The following is a 16,758-nucleotide window of genomic DNA, read 5'->3' as shown; positions in this document are numbered from 1 at the left end:
CTTATATTGATATGACTACCAATCAGCTGTCCACAAGGGATGAGCAGCCACAGTCAAACTGTGGCAAAGAACAAAACAGGACGCAGTGTGGCACAACATGCAGCTGAACATAACATACTTGATTTTAATGACTGCTTCACTACCCACACCATATCTGGATCCTTCCTTCCACCACAAGTTTTTCCTCCTCTCCTGCCCCCCACCCCCCACCCCACCCCTACACTTCTATCCCTTCCCCTTCCCCTTCCCTGCCCCCTCAAGGCTGCTGCTTCCATCCCATGTGATAGCTGCACCCTGGGCCAAGCTGCCGGAGTTGGCAGTCATGTGTTCATGAGGTGTACCCACTTGTGTGAATTAATGGGGTGTGTTTTCTCATTTTTCTGACAAAGGCATTGGCCAAAAAGTTCATGTGTAAAGGCATTGGCCAAAAAGTTCATGTGTAAGTGCCTTTTAAGTGTGCCTGTCTGCAATTTGACGTGTCATCTTTTCGGTAAGTAGCAATCTATCTTTCCTCACATTGCTGATATTCCTACCTGGAGTGTCACCTGTTTTGAATTTTTTTGAAGCTGTCTATGAGAGATGCACTGTTCACATTGCAAAGTATTAGATAATAAACTATGAAGAACAACTTGCACTATGACCATTCCATGAAAGAAGCATGGTAGAGATTTGTTTTCAGTACCACTTCAGACAGCATGGCAGAGGAAAGTGCAAAAATAAAATCTGTTTTCTTATTGAGAACTATTGCCACAGGAAGGTGCATTTGGGTTCCTGTGTGGCTATTGTATGACTGTGTATATTTTGGCACAAAAAGGGTAAAAACTCGAAAACTAGTGTGAACACTGTTACCTGTTACATTTTTATCGTTCCATACATCATTGTGCTATAGGTGGATGGTTGTCTTTCCTTTATTTTTGACTGGTTCAAATGGAGCAACAAAACAATGTGTGTGTCTGTAGTATGATCTAGAGTGGTAATAGATGAGATAAGATGAACAGAAAAATTGGTATATTTGTTTAAGATGTTGAGGAGAAGAATGTGAAAAGAATAAGCTGGGCTGGAAGCAAAGAAAATGAAAATTAAGAAAGCTCTTATGGAAGGTGAAAATGAAGAAAGCTGTTCAAATATAAAATTGCAATGGAAAAACTACAAAAAGACAAATCCTTGTGTCCATGAATACCACATCAAGATGCGTGTAGCATACTCAGAAGTATATGAAAAAAAAACTTGAAACAAGCAAATATGTATTATAAGAAAGGAAAAGTAACAGCATCTAGGAACTACACAGAAGCCTTTATAAAATGAAATGTGTAGCAGTATAGAGGACATATGAAAGAGAAAGAAACAGAGAATAACAGCATAACTAGCAGGTTAATAAGCAAACCGACTAGTGCTGTGAAATTAGGCAACAAAGAATGCTGAGGTTGTCTAAAAATACAGGTGCCTCAATTACTGAAACCAAAGGGAGTCTACAACCGTATTCCAAGTGCAACAGTAGAGGAAAACATGATAAAAGTGCTGGGCACATCTAGAAGGGAAAAATATAATAGTTTAAGGTAACAAACATCAGAATCGTATTCTCCGCCATGATTTCAACTACCTCTCACCATGGCCTGAGATGAGGAATACCCTCCTCACTATCCTCCCTAGCCCTTCTACAGTGGTATTCCACCAGCCAACAAACCAATGCAATATCACTACCCATCACTACTCCACCCCTGCTCCCAACAACTCCTTGCCTCATGGCTCATATCCCTGCAAGACCTGTCCCACATATCCTCACACTACCATCTCCTCAAGTCTTGTCACATGCATCACGTACCCCACCGAGGGCAGAGCTACCTGTGAAAGCAGCCATGTGATCTATAAACTAAGCTGCGACCACTCTGCCAATTTCTATGTGGGCTTGACAACTAACAGGCTGACTGTCCACAAGGATGGCCACTGCCAAATTGTGGCCAAGAGACAGCTGGACCACCCAGTTTCTTGAACATGCTGCACAACACAATGTGCTTCATTTCAATGGCTGCTTCTCAGCATGTCTCATCTCCATCCTTCCTACCGAGAACAGCTTTTCTGAAATGTGCAGGAGAAACCTCCCCTACAACACATCTTTGCTCCCATAACCCCCCTGGCCTCAACCTTCACTAGTTCCCATCCACCCACCTACCTTCTCCCAGCACTACACACACCTTCTATCCCATCAATGCACCAGCGAGTCTTTCCCCCTTCTCTACTCACCCCCGCCCCCCCTCGCACATCCTCCCGACACTGTATCTAGCAACCCTATTCTGTCCCTACCACATTCCTACATGCTCCCACAGGCAGCACAACAGCTTCCCCACTCCTATCCTGCCATTCCTCCCCTCTCTGCCACATATCTCCTCTTTAGCCCCACCAGCCACCCCAGCAGATCACTGCTCACATCAGACACAGTCGAAGTCGGGTCCCAGCACCAGAGACAGTGACCATATGTGTGCAATTTGTTCTTGTGTGAATGTGTGTGTGTTTTCTATTTTGGAAGACATTTTTTGTCCAAAAGCTTAGGTGTTTAGCAGTTCTTTTATTTTTCACTGTGCCTGTCTGCGAATCAACGCCTCCTTTATAAGGCTAGTAGCAAAATACTGAGATCAATATAATTATTAAATGTAATCAAACCTCATGGTAGGTTAAAACTACGTGCTACACCAGAAACTTTCTTGGTCAATGCTCTTACCAACTGAATCACTTCAAAATCACAGATTGAGTGCAGTGAAACATATTTTCCTCCTTCAGTTGCACCCAGTAGCAACAAATAATATGTATTTTATATTTTATTAATTTTTTCTATAAAATGTAACAAATGATTTCTAGTTTCATTTTATGTTTCATGTCTACTGCGTAAGTCCTTCCTATGCAAATCACAGTCTGTCAATCGAGCTGACAATAACATGGATGCACAGTGCAGATATGTGATTGCAGGAGAATCAACTTCAGCCAACTGCACTGTCAGTGGATATTCTTAATTTATTGTTAGAAAAATGAAATGAAAATGATTCCTTTGTATTTTTAATCAACTACTGTTGAGTAGGTTTTGAGTTGCTGTTATCATACCACCACATACCACTGCATTTGAGATTACAATATAAGAGGTTTACAAGCACTTTTATTCATTTAAAATTATGTATAATTTTTTTGCCGGTGAAAATATGGAATAAAATATTTTGTGACGTGTTTATATAAAGTTTCAAGAAGAAATGTGTGCGTTTTTGTGGATACAGGTTTATAGTGACTTTAAAATTACTGTTTTTTAATGTAAGGAGATGTCAGTATAGATACTGCAAAAGACTTGACATCGTTTAACCATCAAAAATCTCTAAAGACAGGCCTTACTAAAATTATTGTCAATGTCGTTCCCTCTATAGATGCAATAAACCGTGTGGTGTCACCGCCAGACACCACACTTGCTAGGTGGTAGCCTTTAAATCGGCCGCGGTCCATTAGTATACACCGGACCCGCGTGTCGCCACTGTCAGTGATAGCAGACCGAGCGCGACCACACAGCAGGTCTAGAGAGACGTACTGGCACTCGCCCCAGTTGCACAGCCGACTTTGCCAGAGATGGATTACTGACAATTACGCTCTCATTTACCGAGACGATAGTTAGCATATCCTTCAGCTAAGTCATTGGCTACGACCTAGCAAGGCGCCATAGCTTTGATAATTAATATTGTGAAGCATGTATCATCAACAGCGATGTTCTACAAATGTGGATTAAAGTTAAGTATTACAGCAACTGCGTCCATTTTCTAAGTTCTCATTTCCTTTTAACTGTTCCAGACCTCACGCCAATCTGCGTGAGCTTAACGCGTGCCTTTCGGCTTCCTCTCGTTGTGACTTGGCTGTCTTGCTAAGTCACAACAAACCGCATGTGGTCAATCACCTACAGGAATTTGGAAATGTAATCTTTTAAAAGAATTGTTGACAGATACTTAATTATCAGCACAAATGTTATTTCTTTAGTTGAAGTGTGTGTGTGGCTAGGACCTCCTGTCAGGTAGACTATTCGCCTGGTGCAAGTCTTTTTAGTTGACGTCACTTCAGCGATTTGCATGTTGATGAGGACGAAATGACGATGATGGCAATGGAATACACAATCCCTGAGAGGAGAAAAACTCCAACCCAGCTGAGAATCGAACCCGGGCCCCTTGCGTGGCATTCTGCCATGTTGACCACTCAGCTACGGAGACAAACATTTCTTTCGTTTATAGAGCATCATTGGAGCAGAAAAACAGCATTCAAACTTCGCAAAATTTCTCCTGCATATCTTGCCAGCCTAGCAGTCTTTCGCACTGCAGCAGAGTGTGCGCGCACCCCACAGGAGAGTGAAAGATTCATTCTAGACAATGTGAATGTAATTCAAAAATCTGGAACAAATCAGTGAAAGGAAATCCAAAAAGAAACAGTACCAGATAAGTTTAAAAAGAAAATATTACATATGAATCAGTACAGGTAGTTAATACTGGTCATCATGAATACAGGTAGATCAAAATGGTGAACTTTACATGCAGCTTTCATTTTCTCGACATCAATATTCAATTAAATTTTCATTTAACATACAACATGAGGAGTACCTGTGTTGAAGCCCATCCACCATCTGTTAGCCGCTGAGAATTCAGCCATTTCACAATATAGTCGAGATTCACCTCCTGACGAGCCACATACGTCAATAAAGCGTACGCTGTGGTCTCTACATTTGTAGAATCGTAAATGTATGGAAGCCTTGGCAAGAAGAATGGCTTTTGATTTTCTAATTTATATGGAGGTTGTGGTACCCTTATCTTGCCCCAGTATGTCAGACCACCTAAAATTAAATTTCATTAGTTTAGGGATACTTCAGTTATCAAGTCTATTTGAACAGTAATATGATTCCACTATACCTTCTGTCCTTGCATGTCTTGCTAAGATGCTAAATGCAGCTTCAGCTGTCGACGCTTTACTCAACATCAAGGCGTATGTCACAATTGCTACTTCATACGGGTCTCCTCGCTCATCTATTAAATTCAGATTTCGCTCGAGCCACTGTATGGCTTTACCTTGCGCAAATGCAACTTGAGATCCCAGACCCTAGAATGATAATATAATTGTTATAGATTTGATTAACCATACTCCTTCATTGAATATGTAACTTGCAGTTACACTTAATTAATGAAATACGATATTTCAATCTACTTCACTAAAGGAGGAAGAGGATGAGGAGGAGGCGGCAAGAATCTCTTACCCCTGAAAGATCTTTTACAGTCTCCAGTGTTATAAGCACATGAGCTGTGAGTGAGATGTTGCGAAATTTCACAGCATCATTATCATAGTTTAGTGAACTATTCATTTTTCTATCAGGCAACCATGTAACTTCATAGAAAGCGCCTTCCCTCGTCTGGTGCCGGAGAATCCATGCTATTGATCTGGATATGACCTGCACAGATAGAACATTGGCATTAGAAATCCAAACGGTATCCCTAATTTTGGTAGCATATAGACAACTTTTTTTCCGTCTTACCTGAGGATCAATATAAATGTAATTTTCCCACTCATAAAAGCTAGCTTCTTGAAACATACGTGCACAAAATGCCGTCAGCCACACACTTGGTGAAGAATGATTCCTGTAACACATCATACAGTCTAGAAATGCTTTGGTTGCACAATATATAGTCTTTGTTTATATATTACTTTATGAGCATAGTGTTTACAGTATTACTCTTAGCACAGGAGTTATCTTCAGATATCAAATTGTATTTATTTTCATAAATTAAAACTGCCTGCTGGACTGGAACAATGATAATTAGTGTTTTGCCTGTGACATGTAGTGATCTGTGTTTGAGTCCCAGGGCAGCATACAGTTTTGATCAACCAAAAATTTCATTATATTGCATATTTCACAGCAGAAAGTCTTCTTATTCTGAATCATCATAAAAGTATGAGATGCAATGTCCAACACCATAAATTTAAAAAAATTCAAAGTTCATTTAACTGACTATTGACTTGGCAGTTGGTAAAGTAAATAGTTTAGGTGCGGCTGTATTGACATTATTATTAAATATAATTAATTTGTTCCTCACTGCTGTCTGACAGGTATGTAAAAACATATTTCAAAACTGTTAACAAGTATAATGTCTGTCATGATCAATTAAACACTACATTTTCGCCTTTATTTGTGACATATAATAGAAAGGTAAAAAAATATCAGTCGCACCACAGGAAAGGGGAAATAATGAAGAAAAAAGTTCTTTGTAAACAAGTTTACATCTCAAACAATGAGTAACATAAGATCCAATGAAAATCTTGTCCAGTTTCTTCTTACCAGTCACTTCTGAATAAGCTGAAAGATCCATCTTTGTTCATAAATGACAACTGCCTTTGGTATCCAATATTCATGTAATAGAAAGACTGCTTTTCAAGTGTCCTGTTCCTTTGGTTGATAAGTCTCATATACATTGTAGTGTACAGATTTGCAGCGAAGCTGAACATGTTCTGTTCTGCACAGTCCTAATAAAAGTAATAACCAGATTAAATATGAAAATTCAAATTCAGCATTGTGAGTAAAATTTAAAAATAATATAAATGTAATCTAACATAAACATTGAAAATCTTGGCAAGATAAAACTCCACCAGCCACACAAAGGGAATAGCTTAGAGAAAAGAAAGTAAACACACAATAGCTTAAACAGGCACACCAGACAGCACAATGCTACATTGCCATGCGACTAACAATAGGACATCACAAGGAACTTCAATATCCAAAAGTATGATGCAAGGCCATCCTTATACAATTCAACAACCTACGTCTTTTAATAAACTGGTGAGTGCTTCGAATCATTCTACATAATTGTTCTGCAACACAGTACCTGCCCTGTAAGGATCTTTAAGTTATTTTCACATATTTACATTTCTCCCTTTTTGTACTTTCATTTTGCATTCGCCCTATGTCTATGCATCAGCATTTGTATCCCATTTTATAAGATTCTAGAAAAAGATTACACCACTGCTGATACTATGACTGCTACTGTTTTGCCTCACATCTGTCCCAAATTATCTCTCACATTTCTTAGTTTTTATTCTTGATTTTTGTTATAGTCTGCAATCAGCTGTGAGTTCCAAGTTCAACTCTCGTAATTGTGGTTGAGTGCCTGCAGCATACTATTAATGCTCAGAAACTTAATTTTGGCTGCTAGAACTTTATTATTCCTTTATCCTTTCATAGCTTTCAAGATCCTTTATCGGGGCCTCTTTTTCTTCCTTTACTTTCTAATAATTTTTATCTGCCGCCTTCTCTTGAACAAGAAGTTTATTTCAAACTTTGCTTTGTTTTCTAGTAAAATTTTTCTCCTACACTGCAGGCACTTCTGAACATTTTATTCAAATTTTGAGCTGATTATGACCACGGATGTGCAAGGTACTACCTGCTTAACTGTGACACGACGTGAATACCACAGGAAACAATTAATTACATTTTCTAAGCTATTAAATAATGGCTGAATGAGTTTTTTTTCGTAAACCCAATATTTTGGCCCCATCTATAGGGTACATATTTTGTGTAAGCAGGCAGGAGGTACAGGGATGATTGAACAATGTATTCATGAATTGCACACAGTGGTTCACTGCTGCTCGAACTGAAATTTTGGAGCGAGGTATATTAACACGGGGGGTGTAAAATTAAGTTTTTGAAATTTAAGTGCACGTGGCTGTTAGTTACGAGTTCCACAGACCATTTATATTAAAATCACGTGGGTCAAGTTATTTTACAAGCTATGCATGCTTTGGGTGCAACATTGCAAGCTGGCCATTTACAACACAGTAAATGACACAGTGGCTTAAACTTAATAAGTAAACAGATTTTTATATTAAACATGGTTACAATGTTTAACTAAATATTCATCTATGGAAAGTAATGATTTGCCACAAGACCCCACCAACTGTGGTGATGAGCCGAATTTCCACACATTTCCCCCAATACTGCACTGCCTCAGTCACATACAAGATGAAAATGGGACCCTGTCACAACAAAGTCGAGCAGAGTAACTACAAACACTTGCCGCTCACACCCTAGCTCACACAACTGGTCTTCAAGTACTGTTGACATTGTGACACATTCCATACCAGATGTCAGTCCTGTGTGGGCCTATCAGCTTTGTCTGCATCTAGCAGTGTCATCCCTGCACTGTTGTTCTATGGGCCACTGTTAGACCTGATATTTACAGGGCTAGAGCCGGTGTCATCTAACAGGTCATCCTCCAGGATGTCTGCCAGGCTCTGGGCATCTCTGAAGGGTCTTGGGTTCAGGGCCTGTGCACTAGCATGCCCGACTGATTGGAGGAGTGATCCTATAGCACATACACCTGCTGCTTGGTGCATGACTGACTTCAGGCTTGTGTCTGCTAACCCGCTGAGGCAGCACTCCCAACCAACATCCTCACACTGCCTCCACACAGCACACAACGGCGTGCGCTATGCTGAGCTAGCAGCTGCTGCATGGGGGACCTGTGCACACCACCAAGATTTCACGATCTCTGCACAAGCATCTTACTGAATAAAGAATGTTATTGCTAAATGAGCTCCACAACTGCGAACTGCCGGAAAGCTGGTAGCACACAACCCATCGCCCTGCACATGCCATCTGGAGATGCCCATCCTGGCATAAATACCGTATTTACTCAAATCTAAGCCGCACCTGAAAAATGAGACTCGAAATAAAGGAAAAAAAAATTTCCCGAATCTAAGCCGCACCTTAAATTTAACACTCGAAATTCAAGGGGAGAGAAAAGTTTTAGGCCGCACCTCCAAATCGAAACAAAGTTGGTCCATTGTAATATAAGACACGATTTAGGTCGAATGAATGACGATACAGCTACAGTAGTTTAGTTCAAGACATAAGCTTAGCAGTTAAGCTTTACCAGGTAGCCATTGCTATGTGTCAGGCACTCCATCCGTATTTATACAGGTGCCCTTCCATTTTCACGTGCTTTGTCTGGTTTGAATTGATTGCTTATTTTTCTTTGATCTGATAAGTGCCGTTCTCTTTGTTATCGGTGTTTACGTCACTCTAAGCTCAAGATGCATTACTGTACTGTGTCATGCATTGTTTGTCGCATGCTGATAATGAGTGTTTACGGCCTGTCGCCGCTCGTGGCATGGCTTGCTTTTGTGCGTGCTACTGCCGCTTTCAAAATAAAAAGAGAGAGAGAGAGAGAGAGAGAGAGAGAGAGAGAGAGAGAGAGAGAGAGAGAGAGGAATCGTCTCATTAGTGAAACAATGGCAAGAGACTGCTATTTGTTGTTACTTACACTGCTGCTTTCTTTGATAATGCTCAACAAGAACCAAATAATAGACTGCATATGATAGAAGATGTTCTGAACGAGAGTTTAGGGAAAATTTTTCTCCATTTGAAAATCTTTGCAGACGCCTCTTTAATACATTACATTCTGCACAGAAATTAGAGTAATCTTAGATTTAAAAATCTAGTCAATTGCCGTGCTTCATTTCTGACTGTATCACTATTACGCATAAGAATAATACGATATAAACATGACATGATATGTATATTGTTCCGCGTTTGCTGTTGTCTCACTCTAGTTTCGTAGTTTATTAGGCAGACAGAATTTAAATGAGATAGCAGTAAACACGAAAGAATACACGGCAAAATGTTTATATTCGTATTATTCTTATGGTGAAGAGAATACTGCATGTGATTCACAATTCATAAAAGCTCCTATTAGCAACCACCTCTTCTCCCAGGTAGGAATAAATTCAGATCATAGAGTTGGCCATATTGACAAACATCCCTAACAGACTTGCCAGTCGGATTTTCATAGTACATTGAAACGCTGCAACATTCAAAGATGAACAATACGGAATTTGTATTTACTTCCATGCATAATGTATGAAAATGCAGTGGTCGAAACTCGCGGCAGAGGAAAAAAAGCTCGTCTTCCACCTTTTTTTTTGTGTTAAATTTATTTATTGACGCAGAGGTTTTGGCGCCAGTATTTATCTTTGTGCCTGCAAAGCATGCCTGTGCAGCGCTACATATATTCGACGGCAGAAGTTAGTTGTGGCGGCAGCTACCAACATTTTTCACAACTTCCGCTTACTTTGCACTCGGTTCGAAGCCGCAGGTGGTTTTTTGGATTATAAATACCGGAAAAAAAGTGCGGCTTAGATTCAAGTAAATACGGTAGTGTCTGTACCCCTGACACCATCACACTCAATTTCAGAAGAAAGCCGAACATAAACTGTTTTGGGCTTTTTTTCCATGCAAATGTGTTGACAATGTCTAGTCACTGGGATTGGAAGGCTGGTTTGAAGGTTGACTGGTGAAGTTAAACTCCGTTGGTGGTTCAAGTGACTTTAGTGACAAAGAATGGTAGTTTGTGCTCAGTTTATGTGTGGGCTGTGTAATTTGCTGGGGTGCAGTGCTTCGTGTGCCCAGTTTTCAGCAGTTATCTCTTTTAAATGTAAAAAGGCCGGGCATTACACCAGACATTGTAAAGAAGGTGCACAGTTGGCACACGGGCATTAAGTCTAGGAGTGCCTTTAGTAAAAACTGCATTGGTGATATTAGTATTAAGTCCCTCTTGTATTGTTTCATACTGTTGTAGGCACAGACTTAACAATGAGCAAACAAGGGGAACATGGGGTTAACATTACGGAGGCAGTTCAGGTTTTGTTAGAACTGTTGGCACAAATGTGGATAGATGACATGAACTTCCATAAATAGCTAGACGCATTAAGTGGGAACAGGTCCTTTTCAGTTTGGCAGCCTGAATCCTAAATGCCAGTACTGCCACTCTAGTTTTGCCTTTCTTGGGTAAAACAGGAAAGAATGTGTTAGCCTTTGCGGTCAACCCGTTGTCAGCTGAAAAGCTGGATTGATGGTCAGAGGAACAATTGTTACTTACAGCCTATTTACGGTGGGTGGGAGACGTGAAAATGTATGTCACGTATCACAAAGAGTAAAGGAATGCTCAGACATCTGAAGTTCTGAGTACAAGCTTTTTACAGCGATGAACGAGGAAAAACAATTGTAAATATTACCAGGGACAATTAAATACTGTATCACAAAAAGAGGGCAAACCCATCAAGAGTTTTGTAGGCAGAATAAGGAAGCTTAAGGACATATGGACTGATGGAAGGCGAGGCTTGACGGCCATTAAGGTCATTTCAGTGCAAATGCACCCACTCTCCTGAAATCTTGCAGGAATCCAGTGTGATGCGGCAAGCAATGAGTATGGCGGACAGGGTACGCTTCCTAAGTAGTCTGTGATTGGAAATTTGAGTCAGATGTAAAGCATGCTCCAATAGCTTAAGTGATGAAAGTGACCGCTTATTTAAACTGGGGAAATTCAGGTCTGAGTCCCAGTCTGGCACAAATTTTCACTTGTCGCCATTGACTTCATTTCAATGCCCAACTGCAGCTGATGTCAGAATTTATTTAATTTCATCGTGCGTATCATTGTTTTACGATTTTAATCCTAAGAACATAAATGTAATGATTACTTTGTCACAGTGCTTTGTAATGGGTACGTGAGACAAGTAGTTGTGGTCCAATCACATTTTGTGGAAACACTGGCTGTAATTTCATCTACTTACTGCTGACACACACAACACTTCATTAATCATTAATGTGCAAATCTTGCACTCAGGTTCAATTACATTATTTTTAATAACTAATCCTTGTAAATTAATTAAGCTCCACAATTTAGGGTTAATTTGAGAAAAATCCTTATTTACGGAAGCAATAAGGGCTAAACTTAACTATTTGATAAGCTCAACATCATGTTTCAACCAGTTCAAACTTTCATTAATTTAAAGACTCCAAATTTGGAGCATTCTATCCTATTCACTAACATCCCTGCACTTTCATGAAATTACAGGTGGAGTGCATATGCAGAGGACCAGTTAACAATCGCTTGAAGAGATTATTAGCAATTTACTGTGTTTCAGTCTCCCTAAGCTATTAATTATAACATTATAGTTATCTGAAGAAAGGATCAACTCTATATGATGTACATTATGTGGAAGGTCATTCCATATTTAAAGAATAGGAGTGGACACAAATTTAAATGCAGCAGGACTCGATTCAGCATGTGTCTGCAGTCACTGAAATTTTCTCGCCTTCCAGAATTATTCAGAACCAGTTTTTGGTACTTCTTTTGGTAAAAGTGAATCCACACACAATGAATCCCATAAGGCTTCAGTTTTTCTACAAGTAGCTCATGAATCCACACACAATGAATCCCATAAGGCTCCAGTTTTTCTACAAGATCCTCATGACCTACACAAACCAATGCTTTGGATAAATCACAAAAAATACTAGCTGCTGACATTTTGTCATTAGAAGGCTGCAATATTTGGTGAGTCAGTGCATAAACATCATCATATCTTGGGTAACCCAGATGGTACCCAAATTGTGATGCACTAAGTAAAGAGTTGCTATTAAAATATAACACTATCCTTCAATTCATTGCTTCCTCAAATGTTTAAGGAAACTGTATGATAAGTATTTAGATTTTACATTTTGTTTGTAGAAGAGGTTTACTAATAGTATATTTTAATCTGACTGACAAAGTTCTCTCGTGCTAGCGACACCTTACACATATATAGGGACTTACAAAATTCGTCTTTTATGATAAATATGAACATAGATGCAAATTCTGCCTCGAAATGCAAAAATGTGTAGTTACCCAATAGATGCTACTTCACTAACAAATTATATCCAGATGAACTATTTTATCAGAGACAGTTATAAAGAACTTTTTTGCTGCTTATAAATATCAAAAAGGTATCCAATTTTTGGTTACCGGTACTGCACATTATCTGGCAAATCCCAATTTGGAAAAATAATGTGTGCAAGAATGTGTTTTTTAAAAAGAGGTACACAAATGCAACAGCTTGTCAGTGCGCTCGAGGCTCTGCTATGCCAGCTGTCGATGGTCGAATAGTCTGTATAAGATTAACACCCAGTGTAATCTGACACATTACTCAGCTGCAGGACTTCGTATCTTACAACAAAGAAACATGTACTTTGATCTGCTAACTAATGATCAAAAGCTGGTATCACTTTTTGTGGCAGTTTTAGGTGGAGGTTGTATTTAACGGTTGGTCAGGCCTGAATCACATTGTTTACAACTTGTGAAGCTCAGGAGCCAATAGTGAGGCAGCCATTACCAAATGCTTTTTGTTGTGCACCGTTCATTGTTTTCCTTTCTTATTTTGAAACGCGTGAAAAGACTAACCCCGGTCCACCATTGCTTTCTGTTATGACCCTCACAACAGCAGAAGAGACTGGTGACTCCTGTGACAATGCATCAGTCCTGCTGTTACAGAACACAGGTAAAAGCTGTTGCCCTGGGACAAAGAGGCAGGGCTCATTTTTCCGCACTGTTCCTCTATCCTCTGACAGTCCTAAATCCAGTTTGTCTGCACTCACAGCCGAATGGCAGTTCATAGTGTGTGAAGTCTGCTCTGTAGCAACTGGAAAACAAAACTTGTCAACATATTTCGACCACATCAAAATTCTTCCCCAAATGTGTGAACAGTCGTCTTCAGTTTTACTTCTTGTTGGTTCTACCTACAGCATTTTCAAATATGGGTTGCACAGCTCTGAATGCCCACGAGAGGTCCATACCAATTCTGCAGATTTTGCAATTTGTAATTATTTAATAGATGTTTGTGAATACGGTAGAATGCTCAAAAGTTTCGAGTCTTTGAAACTTTGAATTTGTCAAGAAACTTCTTACATCAGTGACTCACTCTGTTCACTGCTTCTCACTGCTCCTCAACAGTAACAATCATTTGCTGAAAGCTTAAATTGAGCCAAAAGAAGAAAACAAAGGCTATTTCAGGAAAAAAGAACTGTTGAAGCTTTTGCAAAAATACTCATTCCAGTCAAAAATCTGCCCAGTAGCCATTTTCTTTTACCAGTCAGTTTCGAAGCGCTGAGGCTTCATCTTCAGGCACATAGCTTGATGATCTTTTAAATTTGTACATCTAGTTAAAAAAAATAGATGTGAATTTTGATAAAAAGAAAAGCAACGGGCACCACATTTTCAGGTCCCTGCATCTATTATCACTAAGGACTGCCTTAGTGACTAACAAAAACTCTCCAGAATTCTGTTCTAAATTCTATATACACAATATAAGTATTTGTTTTGGAGAATGTTTAAAATTCTGTTTATTTCCTTAATTAATGATGTTAGTACCACCAGCTGATAAATTTTGTATGGAATGACAGTCGATGTTGCCCACTACTACCATCTGCTGATGCACTCCCTCTTCATTAGCAGATGATGATAGCAATGCGAGAAACACTTTCCCCTTTGTGACTGAGATTACTGTCATGATAGGGTAGACAGGGAAGCAACTGACATTACATACACAGAATGGTCTGGCAACCACCAGGATATGAGATTTAAATGGTTTCATGCCTGCAAAGCAAGTTCTGCAACAGCTGCTCTGACCATCTCTCCCCTTTATGCTCCTATAGTTTCCCCAGAAGACGTCCTCTGATGATAAGAAACAAATATTGGGTTTGCCAAGGAAATTCATTCAACAACAACTTAACAAACAAGATAATTTTATTTACTGTAGCATTTGGGGCTGTGATTTTATGAATTTATTTAAGAACATAGGAAACAACAATGCCGCCAACTGTGGAAACCTTCCCTCAATTTTATCGGTCGTTCATCAACGTTCTTCAGATAATGAACCGAAAAGACAGATATCTGCAGGTATATAAACACTTCTGCAGCAAATAGTATCACGGAAGCCATGCATCACTATGGACTTATGGTCAGCTTATCTGATATAAGCCACTTAAAAGCAAAACATAAATGTGTCCCTGTGATCAATATAATATTGCTATTGCTCTTAAGGGGTTTGTGAGGTATGAGAAGCCAATAACAGAGAAACAAACATTAGTTACAAAAGATTAGCCAATAGGAACAGGAACTGAATGCTGAAGCAGAAGTGTATGGATAAATAACAATCTCTCTCTCTCTCTCTCTCTCTCTCTCTCTCTCTCTCTCTCTCTCTCACACACACACACACACACACACACACACACACACACACACACACACACACATCACAATAAAATAAAATAAAATCAGTAAGAAGAATGCAGAAAAGGATGAGCAGGAGGGGGTGCAGCACAAATAGAAAAACACGACAACTGTCCACTTACCATTGGTAGATGTAGCAGTGATGTTGCATTTACAGGCATTGTAGGGAATATTGGACCTACCACATCACCAACTACAGAGACAAATGCCTTATTAGAACCAAACACATAGTAACGGCTCTCTTCATATGGAATAATTGGTGTTTCCGTGACATTTACATGCAGGTACTGAAGTACGTATGCACGATTACTGAGATCAAGCAGTACAGATGTGTGCTTATGCTGTGGCAATCCATCAGCCTGCAACAGTAGTAATTGTATATCAGTTTCATTGAGAAATGAAATCATATAGCATTTTGCATTTACAAAAGAACATTGTAGCAAGCGAGTATTCCATAAAACGTAACGGCTACAGTAATGAGAGGTTAAGTAACATAATTAGTGTAAGAACTGGACACTAACCTCTACATGAAGTTTACGAGTCACTGAATCCTTTCCAATAAGAGCACTAGCCTGAATAGTTACATCTATGTCACCTAATCTGGTGGGCACTATAGGAACATAGACAACAGCTGCATCTTGAGCCTTGATGAAAATGAAGAACTGGTGTTCATTGAAAGATGTCCTCGGATTATAAGATCTTACCTGCAAAGAAGAAAATTATAAGGTCATACACAAAGTAAGACACTGAAATGCTTAGGGATTAAATATAGTGCTTGAAAACAGTCAACAGTTACTCACAATACCATTCATTTCCACATGGACAAACTTATAGTCCGGTGACCCAGCCAACACAACAACAGCTTCTAAGGCAGTTGTCATATAGTTAAATACGGTCACTCTCACTCCAACCTGTTCTCCTTGACGACAAGTGTTTGGCATCTCAACATTTATGAAGAATGGCCGTATACCAACATACTGCAACACAGGAACACAAATGGGAAATGATTTAAATAGTACAGACAGGAAAAGAGCAGAGAGGAATCATGAAAACAAAATCAGCAAACTGTGGCCAATAATTGAGTTTTCTATTATTTTTATAGCATCTTCCTGATATTTCAGCAAATTAAGTTCCTAGATGAACCAACAAATGTATTGCTTCTTGTTGAAGTGGAATCTTTATATTCAATATGGCATATCTCTGTGTGTAGTGTCTTTTTGTTGTCCTACATACATGGGTCATGCTTGTGGACTATATCACGCATGTGCTTTATGTTGCGCCCTTTTCTTTAAGTTTCTACAAAAGGTCACGGCCCCAGTCCCCAGTTCAAGAAAGAAATTGGGTATTGTAATTTTACATCTCATGATCCAAGAACTGATTTTGCATGTGTTGTTTGATTTGTGTGGTTCATACTGTATGTGAACAATTTGCTGGCACCTTCTCACATGGGATTTTTGCAGCTGTAAATCTCAACTGTTTTACTGGGCTACAATGGTTTCCAATGCATGGAAAAACTGTAGAGGGCTGAAAATTGGACCATATGGAAGTTTGGAATATGAATCGTATAATGTGTGTCAGACAGCACATATGAGGTGCGTATTGGTGGCATGTGAAAACTGGTGCCTTCGTTACTGGATGCACAGCAGCATGAATAGAAGTACTG

General features: G+C 39.4%; 1 protein-coding gene across 3 annotated transcripts in view; it reads right to left on the bottom strand.

Moving 5' to 3' along the window:
• LOC124615355 (CD109 antigen) overlaps positions 1-16,758 on the bottom strand; it is an 840,079-nt gene that overhangs the window by 21,652 nt on the left and 801,669 nt on the right. For all 3 annotated transcript variants that reach the window (XM_047143167.1, XM_047143169.1, XM_047143168.1), the window contains 8 exons: positions 15,896-16,072; positions 15,617-15,799; positions 15,218-15,454; positions 6,338-6,522; positions 5,537-5,639; positions 5,261-5,452; positions 4,920-5,106; positions 4,614-4,843 (listed from right to left, as the gene is read on the bottom strand). In XM_047143167.1, the coding sequence (XP_046999123.1) occupies positions 4,614-4,843; positions 4,920-5,106; positions 5,261-5,452; positions 5,537-5,639; positions 6,338-6,522; positions 15,218-15,454; positions 15,617-15,799; positions 15,896-16,072 (1,494 nt within the window). The remainder of the gene's footprint in view (positions 1-4,613; positions 4,844-4,919; positions 5,107-5,260; positions 5,453-5,536; positions 5,640-6,337; positions 6,523-15,217; positions 15,455-15,616; positions 15,800-15,895; positions 16,073-16,758) is intronic.

This window comes from Schistocerca americana, chromosome 5, assembly GCF_021461395.2.
Source record: "Schistocerca americana isolate TAMUIC-IGC-003095 chromosome 5, iqSchAmer2.1, whole genome shotgun sequence".
NCBI classification, from domain to species: Eukaryota; Metazoa; Arthropoda; class Insecta; order Orthoptera; family Acrididae; genus Schistocerca; species Schistocerca americana.
This window is presented reverse-complemented; position numbering and strand designations above follow the sequence as displayed.